This window comes from Mustelus asterias, chromosome 6 (genome assembly GCF_964213995.1).
Source record: "Mustelus asterias chromosome 6, sMusAst1.hap1.1, whole genome shotgun sequence".
Lineage (NCBI taxonomy): Eukaryota > Metazoa > Chordata > Chondrichthyes > Carcharhiniformes > Triakidae > Mustelus > Mustelus asterias.
In genome coordinates, this window is record NC_135806.1 from 32,145,101 (window position 1) to 32,167,915 (window position 22,815).

General features: G+C 43.5%; 1 protein-coding gene across 3 annotated transcripts in view; it reads right to left on the reverse strand.

Moving 5' to 3' along the window:
• Window positions 1-22,815, reverse strand: part of LOC144494796 (adhesion G protein-coupled receptor L3-like) — a 978,643-nt gene that overhangs the window by 90,773 nt on the left and 865,055 nt on the right. For all 3 annotated transcript variants that reach the window (XM_078214147.1, XM_078214145.1, XM_078214146.1), the window contains 3 exons: window positions 22,197-22,365; window positions 14,619-14,744; window positions 9,316-9,412 (listed from right to left, as the gene is read on the reverse strand). In XM_078214147.1, the coding sequence (XP_078070273.1) occupies window positions 9,316-9,412; window positions 14,619-14,744; window positions 22,197-22,365 (392 nt within the window). The remainder of the gene's footprint in view (window positions 1-9,315; window positions 9,413-14,618; window positions 14,745-22,196; window positions 22,366-22,815) is intronic.

Sequence of the window (22,815 nt, forward strand, 5' to 3'; positions counted from 1 at the left end):
GTCTATTTATTAGTCACAAGTAAGGCTTACATTAACACTGCAATGAAGTTACTGTGAAATTCCCCTAGTCGCCACATTCCAGCACCTGTTTGGGTCAATGCACCAAATCAGCACATCTTTCAGACTGTGGGAGGAAACCGGAGAAAACTTAGAATCCCTACAGTGCGGAAAGATGCCATTCAGCCCATCGAGCCTGCACCAACAACAATCCTACCCCCCTAACCCCAGGTATTCACCCTGCTAAATCCTCCTGACACTAAGGTTCAATTTAGCATGGCCAATCCACCTAACCCGCACATCTTTGGTGTGGGGGAGAAAACGGGAGCACCTGGAGGAAAGCCACACAGACACAGGTAGAACAAGCAAACTCCACACAGGCAGTCACCCGAGGCCGGAATTGAATCTGGGTCTCTGACACTGAGGCAGCAGTGCTAACCACTGTGCCCTTGTGCCGCCCTAACCTCATGGATCAATATACAGTATTCAAGTGCTTGGTTATTTAAGCTGCAAAATTTTGGAAAAATACTTTCAAAGTACATAAATTACTTCATCAAGTTGCTATGTAGTTAAAACCAAAAAAAATTTAATATCGGCAGATGATCTAAATACGATGAGAGAATCAACTTTTCAAATTTTTTGCTTGATCACAACCAGTCAAAAACAGCATAAACACTGGATGCAATCTTCCGGCTCGTCATGCTGGTGAGTTCTTCCAGTTTCGCTGATGGTGCACCCCCACCGCCTGTTTCCCGGCAGCGTGGGGCGGAATCAATTGGAAATCCAATTGACAACAGTGGGACCAAAAGATCCCACCACCGGCCAACGACACGCCGACTCCCGCTGTTGAGAAAAATGCTGCGGGGAGGACAGAGAATCCCGGCGACTGTTCTCGACACGAGATACTACTTTGTGATGGATATACAACAGATTTGCAAAAGAATGCATTATCAATCTGAATCAGTGAAATGTACTTGTTTCTATCTAAAGCTTAACAAAACCACACTTCTCCCAATGAGAAGGGCATGTATTGGTAAATTCTGAGAATATGGTGCTGTTGGTTTTAAAGTTCATATGTGATCTTGGAATTGTCTGATCTGAATGCTAGAAAGTACCATCTGGATGTGCACTAAAACATGAAGTTTGCAAAAAGTGAGAGCTACGTTTAAGTATTTGAATTTTGAAAGCCAGTTACGTCAGATCACTTCAAAAGATTTAAGAAATTTGACCATGTTTTGTAGAATTCTACTATCCCTGCAGGAGTTTGAAGCTTATATCCAGTCACCTGCTGCATTACTTAACTTATCTGCATAAACCTAAACATCTGGAACATTTCCTAAATACCTAAAATACAGGATGAGTTGAAATGTTTGTCCTGTTGCAAATTGAAAACAAAATTGGGGGTGAAAATCCTAATGTTTTTCTCAAGTAAGGTCTGATGCACTATCAATCGAGCAAAGACTAGTTTGTATGCAAGAACAAATAAGCTTTTATTAGCAAAAGACTTGGAGCACACCCATGCCGATGAACTGGTCCAGAGACTGAGGCAGGGGGTGGGGAGCAGTCACCTTTATACCTGGACCGGGGGGGTCCCAGGCAGGGCCGGCAGGGACGTGTCCAGGCATGTCACACACACACACAGGCAATAAGCTAACAGTGGTTTACCACATTCACCCCCTGCTTTTAAAAAAGAGTCCGGCGGGGGCGAAGTGGGTGGAACGATATTTACAGAATTACAAATTTAGTCTCTCTGGGGGCTTGATCTGCCGCTGCGACCGCCGTAGTGCCGGTTGTGGTGTCGGTTCCGGCGGCCGCGGTGTTGGTTCAGACGCCAGGCCATAGTCGCTCAAGTCGTCTGTAGTCCCTACCGATTGTCGGGTGCGTGGTGGCGGCTCCTGGGGTTCAGACGTGCTGTATACGGGGGTTGGGGGTGTGGGGTTGTGGGTCGTAGTGGTCCCTGGGGCACCTGCGGGTGCCAGGTCTCGAATACAGACCGTGTCCTCCCGCCCGTTGGGGTACACCACATAGGCGTACTGGGGGTTGGCGTGGAGGAGTTGGACCCTTTCGACCAGGGGGTCCAACTTATGGGTCCTCACGTGCTTCCGGAGCAGGACAGGGCCTGGGGACGTCAGCCACGATGGTAGTGACGTCCCCGAGGAGGACTTTCTGGGGAAACAAACATTCTTTCGTGAGGGGTAGCATTGATAGCTGTGAAAAGGAGTGATCTAATTGAGTGTAGTGCATCAGGGAGGACCTCTTGCCAGCGGGTGACTGGAAGACCTTTAGATCTCAGAGCTAGTAAAACAGCCTTCCAGACTGTCACGTTCTCCCTCTCTACCTGTCCGTTCCCCCTGGGATTGTAGCTGGTGGTCCTACTCGAGGCTGTGCCTTTGGAGAGCAGGTACTGTTGCAGCTCATCACTCAAAGGAGGATCCCCGGTCGCTATGGATATAGCTAGGGAAACTGAACAGGGTGAAGAGGCTGTGCAGGGCCCTGACGATCGTGGCCGAGGTCAAATCCGGGCGGGGAATAGCGAAGGGGAAACGTGAATATTCGTCAATGTCATTGAGGAAGTATATGTTGTGGTCAGAAGAGGGGAGGGGGCCTTTGAAGTCGACGCGTAGGCGTTCGAAAGGACGGGTCGCTTTTATGAGGTGCGCGCCGTCTGGCCGATGGAAGTGCGGCTTGCACTCTGCACAGACCTGGCACTGTCTGGTTATAGACCTGACTTTCTCAATGGAGTAGGGCAGGTTACGGGCTTTAATGAAGTGAAAAAACCTGGTGACCCCCGGGTGGCAGAGGTCGTTGTGGAGAGTCTGCAATTAGTCTATTTGTGCGCTGGCACATATTCCCCGGGACAGGGCGTCTGGGGGCTCATTGAGCTTCCCAGGCCGGTATAAGATGTCATAATTGTAGGTGGAAAGCTTGATTCTCCACCTCAATATTTTATCATTTTTGATCTTGCTCCGCTGCGTGTTATTAAACATGAATGCAACTGACCGTTGGTCCGTGAGTAGGGTGAATCGTTTACCAGCTAAGTAGTGGTGCCAGTGCCGTACAGCTTCCACTATGGCTTGGGCCTCCTTTTCGACAGAGGAGTGTCAAATTTCAGGGCCTTGGAGGGTTAGTGAGAAGGCGGCCACGGGTCTGCCCGCCTGGTTAAGGGTGGCGGGTAGGGCGAAGTCAGACGCATCGCTCTCCACCTGGAACGGGATGGATTCGTCTACAGCATGCATCGTGGCCTTCACGATGTCTGCTTTGATGCGGTCGAAGGCCAGGCGGGCCTCTGCCGCCTGGTCTGAAGTTAGTTCCAAGTTGCCCAGATACTTGTCCCTCCCTTGCACTTACCCATGCGTCTTCTATTGCAGGAGCAGTACCTGATGAATCTGAACCCTCAGGATTCAGTAGCCCTCCCACATGACACTCACAAGCCACCCCTCCCCCCCTCACAATCACCTGGGTGGAAAGCTCCGAGGAAAGCAATGACCAGACATTACCCACATCATCCATCCGTGCAGAGACACACACTTCAGTGGGTGGAGTTAGCAGACAGGCTTTGAGGTCACTTTCTGGTGAACACCACACAGCTGCTGATGCACATCAGTTGGAGGCGGGAACGTCTGAGCGATCGGGCAGGCAGATGTCTGACAGATCCAAGGAAACAGTTGGCCCCCAGCCAGATGCCAGGCTGCTGGAAACAGTTCTCACAAAGCTGCCGCAGAAGCAGAGCCGGGACTACAGAAGGGAGTGTGGTAGACATTCCAGCAACTGCAAGGCCACTTAGTGGAGTTCCACAGCCTTCAGATGAAGGACAAGGTACCGAGGACAACGTTACAAGGGTGGCGACCGCGATGGAAAGCCTGGGACTGGAAATGGTAACCATGGGTGACAGGGTCCAAGGAATGGCCAAGTCACTGAGGGCCATGGCTTGTGGGCCTTGGGAGCATGCTCAGGACATAGATGGCAATTGCAATAGGCTCCAAAGCTCCATTCAGACTCAGAGGACTCGCACACCATGATGCAAACAATGTTGGGTCTCCAGGACTGGCAGGGCCAGATGACGCCAAGGCTTCTGGAGGTTACTCCAGCTGCCCTGGCAACCTATGGAGAGCACACAGTAAGAGTTTTAACAACGCCAGGTTAAAGTCCAACAGGTTTATTTGGTAGCAAATGCCATTAGTTTTCGGAGCGCTGCTCCTTCGTCAGATGGAGTAGATATCTGCTCTCAAACAGGGCATACAGAGACACAAAATCAAGTTACAGAATACTGATTAGAATGCGAATCTCTACAGCCAACCAGGTCTTAAAGATATTTTTTTGTATCTTTAAGACCTGGTTGGCTGTAGAGATTCGCATTCTAATCAGTATTCTGTAACTTGATTCTGTGTCTCTGTATGCCCTGTTTGAGAGCAGATATCCACTCCATCTGACAAAGGAGCAGTGCTCTGAAAGCTAATGGCATTTGCTACCAAATAAACCTGATGGACATTAACCTGGTGTTGTTAAAACTCTTACTGCGTTTACCCCAGTCCAACGCCGGCATCTCCACATCATGACCAATGGAGTGTCCCAGGTGACCATGAACACCCCGAGAAAGGAGGAAGTGCTGGAGCCCATGCCAGGGCCTTCTACCCAGAGAATCCCAGCTGTTTCCAGTCCTTCCAAATCCCCCCTTCCTGACACCAGTGCATCTCACAGGTAGCAGGTGGAATGAGTGGCACAGCTGCATCCGTGACACCCGAAAGTTGGCCAGGGCCCCCCAGGCACATGCTGATGTGATTAAATCCATCCCTCAATAACCTTTTGAGAGTGGCATCAGTGAGAACTACAGTTAATTGAATTTCTTGCTTCGCACTAAGAATAGCACATCTGGGTATATTTTGGAATTGGTGTACACTTCAAAGCTGTGTGCACCCTGTTCAAAATGAGTACAGCTATCTGGGTTCACTTTTAAGCATCAGCTAATGCTCAAAAGCCATAAGCATGGATCAATATTGCTTCAATATTATGTTTCCTCTTTTCTTTCCTGTGCCAAGTGGGCTGAAGGGATTATACAGAGCCAGCTGAACATAACATTTGCTACGTTACAATGAAAGATGCTGATTGGGCCCTGGAAGATCTCAATACCTTCCCCTTAATCTTCTCAGCTAATTTAAATTTCATCTCAATCATTTTAGAGGTTCATTTCGAGCAGCAGCTCCAATCAAATTCTCATCAATAGTCATCTGACATTTTTTTGTTGAAACTGTGGTTAAGTTTCAACATGTGGAGATGCTGGCGTTGGACTGGGGTAAACACAGTAAGAGTTTTAACAACACCAGGTTAAAGTCCAGCAGGTTTATTTGGTAGCAAATGCCATTAGCTTTCGGTCTGTGTCGATATGCGCGATCTTCTTGGAGATCCTCTCCACTTGGAACCGGCAGTTTGTGGTGTCGATGGTAGTCATGATGTGGTCCCGAAAGCTAATGGCATTGGCTACCAAATAAACCTGTTGGACTTTAACCTGGTGTTGTTAAAACTCTTACTAAGTTTCAACATGCAGTTATGGTTACAAAGAATCTTTTCTTAGTGAACTAAATATATTGACTAATCCTGTTGCTTGCTCCGGAACAGCCTGTACACCCTTGAAAGTTGAGTGATTGAGAAGCGTCAACACAGATACAAAAGTGGTGTCTAAGTTAGATGGCAGGATGAATAAATCCTGAAACAAGACATGTGACTTGTGTGGAGATCAAAGAAATCATAGAATCCCTCGAACACAGAAGGAAGCCATTCAGCTCTGAGCCTACACCAACAACAATCCCACCCAGGCCCTATCCCTGTAACCCTATGTATTTACCCTGCTAGTCCCTCTGATGCTAAGGGGCAATTTACCATGGCCCATTGAATCAGCACTGACACGTGACAAACAACTGACCTACCTACCTAATCCGATTAATCCCATTTACTCACATTTAGCACAAAGCCTTGAATGCTATGGCGTGCCAAGTGCTCATCCAGGTACTTTTTAAAGGATATGAGGCAACCTGCCTCCACCACCCTCCCATGCAGCGCATTCCAGATCGTCACCACCCTCTGGGTAAAAATGTTTTTCCACACATTCCTCCTAAACCTCTGGCCCTTCACTTTGAACTTATGTTCCCTCGTGACTGACCCTTCAACTAAAGGGAAGAGCTGCTACCTATCCAACCTGTCCATGTCCCTCAATCTTGTCACCCCCTAAGTCTTCTCTACTCCAACGATAACAACCCAAACCTGTCCAACCTCTCTTCATCACCTAAATGTTCCAATCCAGGCAACCTCCTAGTGAATCTCCTCTGCACCACCTCCAGTGCAATCACATCCTTCCTATAATGTGGCAACCAGAACTGCACACATTACTCTAGATGTGGCCTCACCAAAGTTCTATACAATTCCAACATGAACTCCCTGCTTTTGTAATCTATGCCTCAATTGATAAAGGCAAGTGTCCCACTGCCCCTTGCCATTCAATGGTGTTACCATCACTGAATCCACTACTGTCAATATCCTTGGGGTTACCATTGACCAGAAACTCAACTGGACTCACCACATAACACAGTGGCTACAAAAGCAGGCCAGAGGCGAGGAATGTTGTGGTGAGTAACTCACCTTCTGAGTCCCCAAAGCCTCTCCACCATCTACAAGGTACAAGTCAGGAGTGTGATGGAATACTCCCCACTTGCCTGAATGGATGCCGCTCCAATAACACTCAAGAAACTTGACACTATCCAGGACAAAACAGCCCGCTTGATTGACACCACATTTACAAACATTCGATTCCTCCACCACCGACACTCAGTAGCAGCAGTGTGTACTATCTACAAGATGCACTACAGCAATTCGGCAAAGATCGTTAGGCAGCACCTTCCAAACCCATTACCACTTCCATCTAGAAGGAACAGATACATGGGAACACCATCACCTGCAAGTTCCCCTCCAAGCCACTCACCATCCTGACTTGGAAATATATCGTCATTCCTTCACAGTCACTGGGTCCAAATCCTGGAATTCCCTCCCTAATGGCATTGTGGGTTAACCCACAGCATGTGGACTGCAGCGATTCAAGGCGGCAACTCATCATCATCTTCTCAAGGGCAACTATAATCGGCAATAAATGCTGGCTGGCCAGCCAGCAACGCCCATGTCCCACAAATGAATAAAAAAAGATGTCTTTTTTCCACCCTACTTACATGCCCTTCTGTCGTCAGAGATCTGTGGACAAACACGCCAAGGTCCCTTTGTTTCTCAGAACTTCATAGTGTCATGCCGTGCATTGAGTACTTCCTTGTCAAATTACTCCTTCCAAAGTGTATCGCCTCACATTTTTCAGGGTTAAATTTCATCTTCACTTATCTGCCATTTGGCCATCCCATCTAGATCTTCCTGTAGTCTAAGACACTCAACCTCATTGTTAACCACTCGGCCAATCTTTGTCATCTGCAAATTTACTAATCCTATCCCCCCACATAGTCATCTATGTCGTTCATAAAAATGACGAATGATAGGAGACCCAACACAGATTCCTGTGGTACGCCACTACACACTGGCTTCCAGTCAGTAAAGCAGCTTTCTGTCACCACCCTCTGTCTTCTACAACTGAGCCAATTTTGAATCCACTTTATCAAATAATCCTGTATCCAATGAGCATTTGCCTTCTTCATAAGTCTCCAATATAGGACCTTTTGGAAAATTTATTATATTTAACAAATGAGTAAGGAACAAATTTTTAAAAATTATCTCATCGGCAAGATTGCAAGAGGCCAAAAAATCGAGTTTGTGCCCGAAGCCAATTTAAATATTAATGACATGATTTGCATGTCATTGGTCAGTTCGGGTTGGCATCATCCAGCCTCACTTACACTTACCATCTCGCCAGTTGGACCTCACACCGGCAAGAATCATTACTAGTCTCCATCAACAGGGATCAGATGCAGTGGCCTTGCCAGGTTGATCATAGGCTATTGAAGCCCTTGGTGGTCAGGAGCATGGCCAGACAATGCCTATGGGGGCAGTGCCAGTTTGGCAGTGCCCACTGGACACCCTAGCAGTGCCCACCAGTCACCTTGACAGTGCCCACTGGACACTATGGACAGGATTTTCTGGCTGCGCTCGCCCCAAAACCTGAAAATCCCGTCTGAGGTCAATGGACCTTTGCATGGTTGTTTCCCCCACCACCCCCCTCCAAGCCAGCTATCATTCCTGTGGCGGGCGGGATGGGAAAATTCCCCCCCCATAACTGTGATTGGGAAAATCCCCCCCCCCATAACTGTGATAGGGGCAGCACCAAGGGAGTGCAGTGTGGGGGTAGGGCTATGATAGAGGGGTGGCCGGGGGGAGCTCAACGGAGGGGGGGGAGGGGGGAGTTCTGCAAGGGAAGGGGGGAGGGAGCTCTGCACATGCAGAGGCAAGGGGGGAGCTCTGGGGGGCGGGGTTGATCAGCAGGGGTTGGTATGCAAAGGAGGGGCGAGTGGTGTGGGGAGAAGACCAGCACAGGGAATAATCGGTGGGAGCATGGAGCTCGGCAGAGGGTGCAATCGGCGCAGGTGAGAGACCAGCATGGGGTGGAGGGGGTCATGCTCATGGGGTGGGGGGGTTGGGGGAGAAGAGATCGGGGAATCTGTGTAACGGCGCCCCGAGCAGTCTGCAGCCGGCTTTGCCAATGAGATTAGGCTCCACTCCCCTACTGGTAAGAATCGCACTTATGTTGAAAAAAATGACAGTGTCATAAGATTGGCCTGAAACGTTCCTGCTTTCTCGCGCATTTGGCACTTAGAATTATTTTTGTAAGACTGCACCCTAAATACATCTAATATGGTCATTGATTTTAATACTTCTATTAATTCACATGGATAACTGATTGGGCAACATTGGATGCTCTGCTGAAGGTACACACACCATAAATAAAAGGCAGAGATGGAGGCAAGCCAGTGGAAATTTAAGCCCTGAATACATTTAGAATAATATGCATATGTATGTTTACTGAGGATTTGCATAACCTCTGGTTGATTAACTAATTAGATATTTCATTTTAAGTTTATGAACTAATCCGTTGAATCACTACATTTCATTACAGTTCTTATAATAAACATTTTAATCATATTATTTGCATGCAATGATATACTGTTGAATTTTATCACAATAATCATGACTCAATGATTTTTTTTAACTGCAAGACTTAAAGTCAATTGTTCAGATCATATCCATGCCCATTGCAAGGATGTGCTAAGTCCCTGTGGTGGCTACATATTACCTGAACACCAGCAAAAATTACTGAAAGGCTTCCTTGTTGTGACTAACCTCGGTTCAGTGATGCTGAGCTGTTGATATCTCCAGTGATAAAGGAAGACTCAGATTGTTTTCGAACTGTGTCATTCCACATCCTTCGAATTCGGCTCTGGAAGATACCACAATGTAAAGACAAATGTATCAGTGATTCCAATCCAGCACAGATATTGCATTGAACAAAGCAGCTGCAGAAAGTGCTCCAGAAAGCTCTGCATGCCAAATCTACATCTATCTCTGATTCATAAAGAGCACATTGACAAAATGCCATTCCACATTAGGATGCTGCTAACTTCCTCTACCCTGAAGTTTGCAAACACAAGTAAAGCCGATACATTTCTAATAATTTTCATGCAAGAAATAAAATTAAACTACTTTTAAATAGCAGCGTTAACAGCCTCCCTGACAGCACAAGTACAAGGAGCTAATTAAAAAACCGAAGATGATTTTATCATTAATCCTTTCATCCTGCCAAGCAGCTGTTAAAGCAGATACAATAAATGAATGTCAGTCTTTGTAAAGCACTGCGTGTCAGATTAATATCCTGCCTTTTTCTGTAAGAAATTTGTAACAGTCTTCTTTACAAAGATGTTTCTTTGCCTCTTTTTTGAAATTGCTGATTTGTGTTGGAATTTGGTTTCAACTGTGGTGGTCAACTGCTGTGACCTTGTCCAAGGGGCCTTCTTTCAGATGTGACCTCTGGCCATATGTTTATGCTGGGGTGATGTAGCTGAATGTGATGTTCTCCTCAGTCAACACCCACACTTGCACAACCCAACAGAGGCCACCACAAACTAAGCAGGAACAGGAGCCATGCAGGGAAAATCAAATCTGAACCAACCAGAGTCCCAAGTTAGGTTGAGAACAGACACTTATTGTAAAGCTTAATGGTGAACTAAGTACTCTGCAATAGTTTGTTGTAATATCCCATTCTCTCTGGAGGTAATCGTTTTCAGTATAGGAGGAAAATTATGTTCACATTTCAACCCATTCCAGGGAACAAGATACATCCCAATCTGCTCCCAATTTTTTCCTTTATGTCAGTGACGACCTTGAAGATTATTTTTGTTTTGTTTGCACAACATCAAACACAGCTGGAGATGGTAAAATAATGGTTTTACTATGCCCCATTAATCCTTTCTTTATATAGTTGTCTCACTTATTGACAAATAGATAAACTGATGGTCCTTATTAAGCAACAAGAGCAGCTTTATGAAAGTTTTACAATCAAGATGTTGCTTGACCAGGAGCAAATGTAGGTCAGCGAGCACAGGGATGATAAGGGAACTGAACTTGACGCGAGTTAGGACATAGGCAGCAGAGTTTTGGATGATCTCAAGTTTACAGTTGGTAGAATGTGGGAGACCAGCCAGCGGTGCATTAGAATAGTAGGCAGTTTTAGAGAAAGCACAAATGTGAATTTGGAAACTCGTCTCAGGATCGAATGTGACACAAATTTTGTGAAGAAAGTAGCATAACTTCACGGTTGCCAGAGAGAGGGATGGAGTCCATTGTTGGGGAATGCAGTTTTGAGTGGAGATTGAAAACAATGCCTTTAGTCTCCGAATATTTAATTGGAGGAAATTTCTGCTCTTCCAGTATTGGATAAGCATTAAGATTGATAATTTAGCAACAGTGGAGAAATTGAGAAAGGTAGGGCTCGATGTCATCACTGTACTTGTAAAAACTCATGTCATGCCTTCTGATTATATTGCCATAGGGCAATGTGTAGATGAGAAATAGGAAGAGGTGCTTGGGGCACACCCGAGGTAACGGTATGGGAGCAGGAAGAGACTAAGTGGTTCTCTAATTACAACTAAATAGATAAGAATGAAAGACAATAAAATTTAGGAGAGAATGAGCAACGGTTCATGAATGGATACAGATACATAGTACCCAGCAGTGAAGCTGAAGGAATATTAGGCAGCCAGAATGAGTTACAGGTATTGTTTTTTTTTTAAATGGCTTTGCTTAATTTACATTCTGCATGCTAACTTGATTTTCAATTATTTTTTAAGCTGCAGAATCGAGACTGCTAAATTTGGGAAGCTTATTATTGTCCTACCAGCTTAATTGGGTTGTAAGTATGACTATCATACATTATGGGCGACACGGTAGCACAGTGGTTTGCACTGCTGCTTCACAGCTCCAGGGACCTGGGTTCGATTCCTGGCTTGGATCACTGTGTGTGTGGAGTTTGCACGTTCTCCTCGTGTTTGCGTGGGTTTCCTCCCACAGTCCAAAGATGTGCGGGTTAGGTTGATTGGCCATGCTAAAATTGCCCCTTAGCATCCTGAGATGCGTAGATTAGAGGGATTAGCGGGTAAAATATGTAGGGATATGGGGGGTAGGGCCTGGGTGGGATTGTGGTCGGTGCAGACTCGATGGGCCAAATGGCCTCTTTCTGCACTGCAGGGTTTCTATGATGATCTATGATCAATGAAGAGAAGTTACCAAAGAACAGCATACATTAGTCTAATTGTGGCAAGCCTTTGGAATGGTTACCACATTGATCACAGGCAGTTGGTTATAAGGAATGTTTTGTTGCCTAATCAGATTCGACCAATGTTGCTGAGAACATACAGCCTGGCAGAGACAGACTGCTCACATATCTTGAGCAGAATAACATTAAAAATCTAATACTTCAATTTAGCTTGCAATATGAAGGTGAACATAATATGTTAAAGAGGTAACTGTCAATTAGAACAACTTAGAGAAAACTTAATAATCAGTATGACCATCTTTTGTCATTATTAGCTTTACTAGTGTTTGAAACTAAGCTGACATCAAAAGATTCATCATGAAGTAGGCCTCATGATATGATGTAAATATTTTATTGTCCACAGCAACTGCCTGCAGTCAATTCTCAACAACTGTAAGACAGAAAGTGTCTTGTACAAAATAATAAATAGCATCGGAATTCTTCAAATATGAAGGTGAGGGAGTTCCTATGAGACATTTTGGTTGTGTGCAGGTTAGTAAAATTAACTCAGAACTGTAAATGTGCCTGGAATTCATTCAACATTATGAAAACCAATGAGTGACTGAGCTGTCATATTTCTGCTTTTATTTTTCCAAACCTCACCCCAATAACCAAAGCAATATTTTATATTCTAACAAGGAGCAGGAGTAGACAATTCAGCCCCTCCAACATGCCCTGCCATGTAAAAGGATGAGGCTAAAGGAATCAAGGGATTATGGAGGGAAGGAAGGACCAGGATATTGAATGTGATGATCAGCCATGATCGTAATGAATGGTGGAACAGGCTCGAAGGGCCAAATGGCCTACTCCTGCTTCTATTTTTTATGCTGATAGTGGAGGATTCAGCTATGGTAATGCCAATGAACATCAAGAGGCGATTCTCCCTTGTTGGATAGGGTTATTGACTGGCACTTGTGTGGCATGAATGTTACTTGTCACTTGTCAGCCCAAGCCTGGATGTTGTCCAGGCCTTGCTGCATTTGGACATGGACTGCTTCAGTACCTGAGAAGTCGCAAATTGTGCTGATCATTGTGCAATCATAAGTGAAAATCCCCAGTTCTGATCTTATAATGGATGGAAGATCATTGATGAACTAGCTGAAGATGGTTGGGTCTAGGACACTTTCCTGAGGAACTCCTGCAGTAATGCCCTGGAGCAGAGATGACTGACCTCCAGAAACCACAACTAGCTTCCTTTTTGCGAGGTATGATTGCAACCAGTGGTGAGTTTTCCTCCGGATTCCCTTTGACTTCAGCTTTGCCAGGGCTCCTTGATGCCACATTCTGTCAAATGCTGCCTTGATGTCAAGGGCAGTCACTCTCACCTCACCTCTGGTGTTAAGCATTTTTGTCTATGTAAAAACCAAGACTGGGAGGTAGCCCTGGTGCAATCCAAACTGAGCATCGTCAGCATGTTATTACCAAACAAGTGCCACTTGATAGCACTGTTGATGATCCCTTCCATCACTTAACTGATGATCGAGAGTAGACTTAAAAAGGGCAGTAATTGGTCAGGTTAGGTTTGTGCTGCTTTTTATGTACAGAACATACCTGGGCTATTTTCCACATTGCTGGGTAGTTGCCAGTGTTGTAGCTATACTGGAATAGCTTGGCTAGGGGCTGCAGCAAGTTCTGGAACACAAGTCTTCAGTACTTTTTCCAGAGTACTGTCAGGGCCCATAGCCTTTGCAATACCCAGTGTCTTCAGCTGTTTCTTCAAATCATGTGGAGTGAATCGAAATGGCTAAAGATTGGCATCTGTGATGCTCGAGGCCGAGATGATTATCCACTCGGCACTTCTGGTTGAAGATTGTAGTTGCAAATGCTTCAATCTTATATTTTCCATGACTGGGTGGGTCGAGGAGCAAAGGGATCTCGGTGTACAAATACACAATCACGAAAGGTTGTGCTCCAAGTTAGCAACTTCTACAAATCCTATGTACTTCCATGCACACATGAAACCTTAGCATAAGCAGTGAAGGGATGACCTTCTGCCAAATTTAAGTTATTCTTAAATCATTTATTAGCCAGTGAGTAAAACAACCTGAATCGAATCCTGAGAAACATTGGTGGATCACTTCTTGCCTATAGCAGGAATTTCCAGCATTCATCTGAACATTATTATTACGTATCAGATGAATCCCTTGACTCGGGAATAACATGGTATTTGGGCTGGAGGAATGAAAGTAAATTGTGGCTTAGCCGAACATTTCATTATCAATATAAATAAACAGGATATGAAGAAAGTCAGGGTTAATTACAGGAACACATCCTTCTTTGAGTCAATTTTGATAATGTATCAATAGCCTAAAAAATCTAATGATACATGCCCTATCTATAACTAGCTAATTCCTCTGCTACCCACATTATTTTTTAGGATACATGCATACTTTACTCCACTCATCTACTCCAGAAAACAAAAAGATTTGGTACAGGTTAAGAGACTCAAGGTATTATTGTACAGACATCATGTGAACTGGTGAATAATGTGCCTGTGTTGGAGGAGGAGCCTAATTTGAAGGAAAATGAATAGGATTCTCCAGTCTCATCCATGCTGGGGCCCACTGTGAGCGAAAATGGAAAATATAGCATTTCCAGCAAAAACCCATTCACGCTCAGCGGCACCGGAAAATGACAGTTGCAAACAAGGACAGAAGATTTCGGTCAGTATATATTTTTTCTGACAAAAAACTCGAGGATATACTTTCCAGAATACGCAATGGAAGAACAGCATTAGGCATTAACAGAAGATCGTGGCTGGATATTTTTCATTAGTGGCTACAATTCAAGAAAGTCCAGTTGAAGAAAACCGCTGTTTTACAAATCACTTGCTTACTTGCGAGCCTGTAGAATATCGCCCAGGAGTTCGAGCAGCAGATGTCTTTGCTGAACCTAGGGAGGTGTCTGTGCTCCTTCTGCTGCAGCAGTGGGTACGGAAGCATTTACCATATTCTTTCCTCACCTAGGCAATAAAATAACAAATAGCATAAAAAGGCAGTAACCGCTCTCAAACAGCTCATTATGATTCAATCCTACTTGTCTGAAATTGAAACAATGCTTTGTTTTTGGCAAAGGACAAGAAAATTATATTTAAAATGAGAAGATGCCATTGGATCAAGAGCTGAATAAATTATAAATATATTAAACAACAGGGATCTAAATTATAACATAAATGACCATAAGCAATTTTTATTGATTGTTGAAACCCTTAATCTAACACATTACTTATTATATACATAGCAGTGAAGCTTCTTAACAGTTCATTCTTCATCATTGTGGAGCCCCATTGAAGATAGTGATACTGAACTTGACGATATTGTGCACTGAATTTATGCTGGATTTCCTCTTATGTCATTAAAAATAGACACCCCCATTGCCTGATATATTATATTCAGACTGTCTCTTGGTGTTTTGAAGACAGCAGTCTAGCTGAAAGACTTTGCTCGGATTGGCTGTTCTAGTTCATCAGCATCTGAATTCCAAGATTACAGGCTTGAGATTGCTCCCAGTTAACTTCTTATATAACCCTATTGTTTCACTTCAGTTGCCTGTTCTTGTCAGCTCTTGTTCCAGCAACGGCTGTCAATGACCACATCCTGAAAATACAATGATGCTTACAGGGATCACTGTGGCATCATTAATGAAGTATTATGATTTTCAAATGATTACTATTTTCAAAGGCCACTATGAACATTTTAAACCAGTATTGAAATGATATGATTGCTGAAGAGATACTGCAATATATCATTTGGGCATGTTATGATATATTGAGTCCATGCAAAGCCCATCACAATCTTTCTTTCTATAGTAAATGAATACAAGCAAAATTCAGGATTTCTTTGCTGCCTTGAGAATTATTTCTCAAGTTCAATACCTGGGCATTGGTTAATGTAATGAAGCCTGTTTTGCCATTCCCATCCTCTCTAGTTTTCACATGTTGGAATAGAAATTTGCATACAGGATTGTCCTTTGTACCTCACTAAAGTTATATACGAAACTAATACAGAAATATAGAAAATAGAAGAAGCAATAGACCATTCAGCCCTTTGAGCCTGCTCTGCCTCTGATTTTGATCATGGCTGATCATCAAATTCAATATCCTGATCCCGCCTTCCGCCCATATCCCTTAATCCCCTTGGCCCAAGAGCTATATCTAATATAGAAGTTAGAGAGGGTGGTTTTTTATCAAATTACAAAGGAGCTTTTACCAATAGATGTATGTGTGCACACACTAAGTCTCTGAGGCTTGTGGAAAGTGAACAGAAGTAGGCCCACGTCAATCATTTCCTCCTCTTGCCCAAGAGAAATGAAGTACTACCTCCATCATTACCCCATTAACTCAGGTCAACAATACAGATTATTAGGATTGTACTATGGTTAGTTTCCTTAAAGTAGACAGCGTGTTATGAAAACATTTTCACACTGAGCATTATTGGAAAATAGAATGCTTTACAAGTACCTGCATGATTTTAAAAATGAATAGATTTAATTATTTGAAAAGACTAAGAGGAAGGGACGAGAAATTGAATTAATTTGTTTTTGCCAAATATTACAACAAAATGCATCAACCCTCTTGTTATTATAAACTTGTTCCTTGGTCTCATTTGAAACAATATCAGATGAGAGGTTTAACACGAGAAGAATGGTTTTCCTGCTCTTTCATTAGATTACTAAACAACGTTTGACAATAGTGGGGGCAATCTTGAGCCCACGCTCGCCGTCCATATGAATGACAGTGAGGACTCAAGATCCTGTAGTTGCAGATCTCGCCGGTGAGATTGCGATCTCAGACCTTCTATGTCCATCGCTGGTGATGTCATTTGGTTCATGCCCATTACAGACGTGAACCTGATTTACATGCATTTGAATTCATTTTAATATAATTAACCCTGCGGGATAGTGACTCCCTCGCTATATTTTGACCTGATGTCGATGTGATGTCACGTTGGTGCAATTTACAACGAGTTCACATAGATGTGAACATGTCATGGGGGACTCCTGGGAGTGTAAAGATGTGTAGAACCTCTGAGGGAGAGGGACATGGCCAGGCAGTACCCTGGCACTGCCATTTCGCACAGTTTGGCAGTGCCAACCAGTGCCAAGGGGGACTTCAGTAAGAGCCACACGAGGGCGGATTCATTGAGATGTGGTGATGCCTGGGAGCAGAGGGAGGAGCTGGGGTTGCCAGTGATGACCATTGGCGGTGGGGAGGGAGTGGGCGTGAGAGATAATTAGGGGGAGGGGGTGCGGTGGAAAAGAAGTACCGACTCCAATTGGAGGTGGGGAGGGGAGCCCCGAGACCTCTGTGCGGGCTGGGGAGATTTACTCAGGTTATGATCAAGACATCCTGATTTCAGTGCGGCTGGTTTTTTGCCAGCGGGTTCAGGCTCCTGCCCTCCCCCCTGCATGCAGTGTGCAACACACCCCCTTGATATTGTTTTTGACAGAGTGCAGTAAAATCTAGAGAGTAAACTGGCATGTTCACATCGGTTTTCTCACCGGAAACAGCACTCCCTCACAGCTCCAGAAACCTGTGGTCAATTCTGGGCCCGGGTGACCGTCCGTGTGGAGTTTGCACATTCTCCCAGTGTCTGTGTGGGTTTCCTCCGGGTGCTCTGGTTTCCTCCCCACAGTTCAAAATGTGCAGGTTAGATGGATTGGATATACTTGATTGTCCCTTAGTGTCCAAAGATGTGTTGTTAAGGGGATTATCCATGGCAAATGTATGGGATTGTGGGGATAGGATGGGGGAAGAGAGTCTGGATAAGTTACTCTGTCAGAGAGTCAGTGCAGACTCGATGGACTGAATGGCCTCTTCTGCACTGTACAGATTCTATGATTGTATGGTCTACAAACCCACTGGAGGCAAGATGCTGCTTATATTGCTTACACCTCATTCCTGATACATTTATCTTTTTTAAGCCTATTGCTCAAATGGGGGAAAATATTTAACTTTGTGGAAAGTATAAAAATTGGTCCCAATCTTGTGAAAAACTAATGGAAGTGCTGCTGCATTGTTGAAACTTGCTGAATCCAAATTTGAAGCCAAGCTCAGTTTGACTTAAGTAAGGCATGTGATGAATGTAAGAAATCTTTGTACTATGTTTCCCTGAACAATGTAAGACATTCAGCCATACAAGCGGCATTTAAGATTCAGAGGGGCAATCTTACCAAAAAAATTTGAAGTTCCAAACTAACATGAAAACTGGAAGATGGGTGCAAATATTCTTGAGTTGTATTAGTACCAATATGCTAAATAAAGTTACTGACACCACACGTGTTTGTCACCTAATACCTTTACAAATTAAACCTTTAAATAATCCATCAGTTACCTCCAAGTGGTCCGTTCTTGATCAAGAATATGGGTCTGGATTTTCATCCTTGAGGCGAGTAAGAGGAATTCTACAAAGTTCGCAGCCTCTCCTGCCCATATTGGGAGAAAGTGACACTGGGGCAGGATGGTCATTACTGGGTGCACAATACTATCCATGAAACTATATCCCTACGATCTTACCAAAAAGATTCTAAGTGCCAAATGAGCATGAAAACAGGAGAAATTCGCACTGTTTTTTGAGGTCAGTTAAAAATGGAATCTTACCTCACTGAAAAAAAGCAAAAGCTGGTTCTCGCCAGCAGTGGGAAAGGGTTCGCTATGCTGGCCGAAAGCCAGTCGCTAGCAGCAGCAGAAGAGGGGCCATTGCTCATGCTCAGAGCAGTGTGTTCTGGCATTTGTAACCGATCCCCACCCCGCCCCCCCCCCGTATGCCTAGTGGGCACTGCCAGGTTGGCACTCAAGGGGCTTCCCCTCCACTTCCTCCCCAGAACTCTCGGGGACGGCCTCAATAGCCTTTAGTCCTACTTGTGAGGCCATCATGTCTGGTCCCCGTTGATCGGGACCATACATGATCGTTGTCAATGAGAACCTGCCCTGGCAAGGCCGCAGTGCAAGTGAGACCGGATGATTGCGTCCCGGGCTCACTTATAATATTTAAATTTTACTACCAATAGGGCGCAAGTCTGATCTCGCTGGATATCCGATGCCGGTGAGAGAAGTGAGAAATTGGACATGAACTCGATTTCTTGGCTCTCTTGCGATCTTACCAGATTGTCCCGCCCATCGGCTGGCAGGGTGAAATAGTAAGATTGCGGCCAGTGTCTTCATGGGGTGTGGGAGGCAAAAACAAAAGCAACATATCCTGCAACAGTTTCCAGGGCAGTTCTATGTTTAGAAGGATATGGGGAATGACCTGGATTCTGATTTTTATTGCCCATCTCCAGCAATCCAAGAATTGCAAGTGTCTGTTATAAGGCAGCAAAGATCATGCAACAACAGGCATTCTAATGAAATTTATGATTGGATTAGGCATATAATTCATAGTAAATTGAATACGTTCTCATTGAAGGATGTCTCAGTAAGGAATTTACTAACATTTGCAAATACTTGCAGAAGATTCAAACTGCATACATGGAGAGAAATTTGTGATTATCTTTAAGCTTGTAGATGAAAAGGGCAACATCTAGGCTCCTATTTGAAACCTGCTGCTGTTATTTCTTCCCTATTTAATTACATAGTGTTACATAGCCAAAGATGTTCTGTTACTTGAAATGAAATTGATTGAGGCAGAAAAAATAGTTATATCCACTAACCTTTCAAGTAACAAACTGCAGCACTTCTATTGTCATGAGAAATTATTAAATTATGGATCAGATTGTGACAGATGAATCTTATAATATTCTAAATGACTTAACATCCAGCAACCTGTGAAGAGTTGCCAAATATTAAAAGATGTGATCCATTTTCATACACAATAAAAGGGACATAATTTCTCCTCCTTATCCCTGTAATTTTCACTCACCCCACAACCCTTCATGATATCTGTGCTCTTCTAATTTTGGCCACTTGTACATTCCCAATCATAAATACACCACCACCGCTGGCTGTGCCTTCACTTCCCGAGGCACCAAGCTCTGCAATTCCCCTCCTCTTCTCTCCACCTTGCTTTCCTCCTTAAAACATATCTCTTTTGGTCGTCTGACCCACTATCTTCTTATGTGGCTCAATATTATATTCTGTTTGCTCCTGTGAAGTGCTTTGGGATGTTTCATTTCATTAAAGGTGCATTACAAATGTAAGTTGATATTGTTGCAGAAATGATTTGAATTCCGTAATAAGCATACAACCTAGTCCAAGAGTGGACTGTGCATTGGAGAATTGAATGTTTGTTTTTGGGCATGGTCCCCACATCCATTTCATCTAAATATTAAGAGCAATTTTTTTTCATGGGATAAGCAAACAGAATTTGAACATGAATTTGGTTAGAGACAAATGATTTCAAAATGTGCTTCACAGGTGTTAGAAAATTGTTTTGCATTCATATAAATAGCATGCCTCATACAGGCAGATGCATTCTCGAGTAGATCAGTTATTACACATGGCCATTAACACAATCGAATTAGGAACTATCGGAATGTATCCTGTAGTATGCGGAGAGTTAAATGATAGGAAGTTTAAAGCTCACTGAAAGTGTACTATTTGATACTGTATACATTAGTAGTGAATTATTTGTGGTGCCTTTTAGTTCAGCTGAAGAAAGTATGTCCAGAGTGGTGGTGATGAGGGGGGTGGGGTGGGTGGTCGCTGGCCTCCCCACAGTGTGTTTCTCAGTAGGAGACGACATACTGTTTGTCAGTGGTGGGATCTTGTGGTCCTGCCACTGTCAATGGGATTTCCCATTGACTGCATCCCATGCAACCAGGAAAATTATCAGCTGGGTCAGATGATCCTGCCGACATGAACAGCCGGAAAGTTATGGGCCCCAGTTTTTCTGCATGATTTCTTCCATGGAATAGTGCAATGTGGGCAGAATGAAATGGAGCAAAAGAAAATGTGGAAATTGGAGCAATCTAGTGTGCTAATTCAAAGTCCATTTGCCCAAATCAATCTCAGCTTACCACAGTCCCAGGATGGGTTTGGCAGTTTCTGCTAATTGTGCCCATTCAGGGATGTTTATCACATTATGCCCAAATTCTCTGCCTCGCAGACATTAATCCATTGTTAAAGACCTGCATCTGTAGTGACCAGGAGTTAATTGAAATCTCACTCCAATCTGTTTCTCATACTGATGCTACAATTACTTTAAATTCAATTTAAATTAGTTCAAATTCAGTCAATTGGTACACGAGACCTGTGACCAGTAGTCAATTTAAACCATTGATTGGATGTTTCTTCATCTTCAGCAATTACTTGAACAAATTTTCAGCTTAAATTATTTTAAATTCAAATACCTTGAGGCCCTATCAGCCATATTCCAGTTAATAATCAATTATGATCAATAACACAAATTGACTTCACTGATTGCTTCACAGCTCCAGGGACCTGGGTTCGATTCCTGGCTTGGGTCACTGTCTGTGTGGAGTTTGCACATTCTCCTCGTGTCTGCGCGGGTTTCCTCCGGGTGCTCTGGTTTCCTCCCACAGTCCAAAGATGTGCGGGTTAGATCGATTGGCCATGCTAAAAAATTGCCCCTGAGATGCATAGGTTAGAGGGATTAGCAGGTAAATATGTAGGGATATGGGGGTAGGGCCTGGGTGGGATTGTGGTTGGTGCAGACTCGATGGGCCAAGTGGGGTAGGTTTTTCTGTTAAATTTTTGAGTTGAAACTTGGGTGCAACTCTGTAAGACAGGGTCAGTGTCCAGTGAATTCTGGATACATTTTACCATGTGTACTTCAAATGGAAACGCCGTCCCAAACATTCCATTTATTGTAACACATTGTAAGAGGTTACAGAGCCACCAAGTCAGTACAAGAATTGTCCCCATCTTATCAGTTGATTTAAACATGTCGGATATTTTTGTGTAACACATGGACAGTAGATCCAATATTCAAAATCATTAAATGTTCTGAAGTTTTAAAGTCTTGTGGCGTGGAAAGAATCTTCTTACTTCGGCTTGATTTTTAATTTATAACTTCCACCTTTTCGTACCATCTCTGCATCGAAACTGATGTTCTATGACAGCAACCTCTCATCTTAATGATCTCATTATTGCAAAATATTTCAGAGCAGATAATCTGTGTGCTGACATATACACATTAAACCATTAATAGAAAATTGATTACTCTGAAATACTATTTCCTGACTTCAGAAGGTCAGAGTTTAAACAATAAACACTCAAATCTGTAAAGACAATTTAAGGATAGTAAAAAAAGGGTAAAGATTAATGCCTATAGAAAAATTAATGAACTCTGACAAGTCTTTGCTGGTCTCCTTGCTGAGCAATAAAGCAACCGACTTCTGAGATATTATAACACATTAGAACCATTACTATGAAGATCAAGAGAAGTTAGCAGATCTCTCATACCCCTCCCCAACACACAAGAGTTAGTAATATTTTCCTATGACATACAAAACTAACCTTCTTCTGGAGGACACAGTGGAAAATGAATATAAACATTCCCTGCAGTGAGTTGAAAATGGTGAAGAGATATGCCATGATAACAGTGCTTTCATTAATGAACATAAGTCCAAAAGCCCAAGTTAGTCCAAGGAGGCAAAGGAGAGCTATGGCCCCTATGACCCATGATCTGCAAAGAATGGAAAAAAAAGTCATTCAATATGGTTGCACATTTTTCTAAGAAATGCCTACTCTCAACCAAGTTTTTCTTCTTTAGAACCCCAACTATAAAGAAAATTTCAAATTACATTTCATTGTCTTCCTATCATTGATATATGTGGATCATTTTATCAAGACTCACAATTACACAATGTATATTTGCTGATCCAGAACAAATTGTCATTTCCTTATACAATTGTTTAAAACTTGCAGAAAGAACAGAAGTTTTTACATATTTGATTTTGCATTTTACAGATGTAAAACAAAATGGCACAATAAATCCAGGAAGCACAATAAAACTTAGTAGCATCATTTGTAGTAGATTAATCACTTTTTAAGAGTAGCTTTCAGCTAATGAAACCATCAGTCAAACATGGTTCCATGAATTTAGATCAGAGTTTATAAATTGCAGCAATGCCGT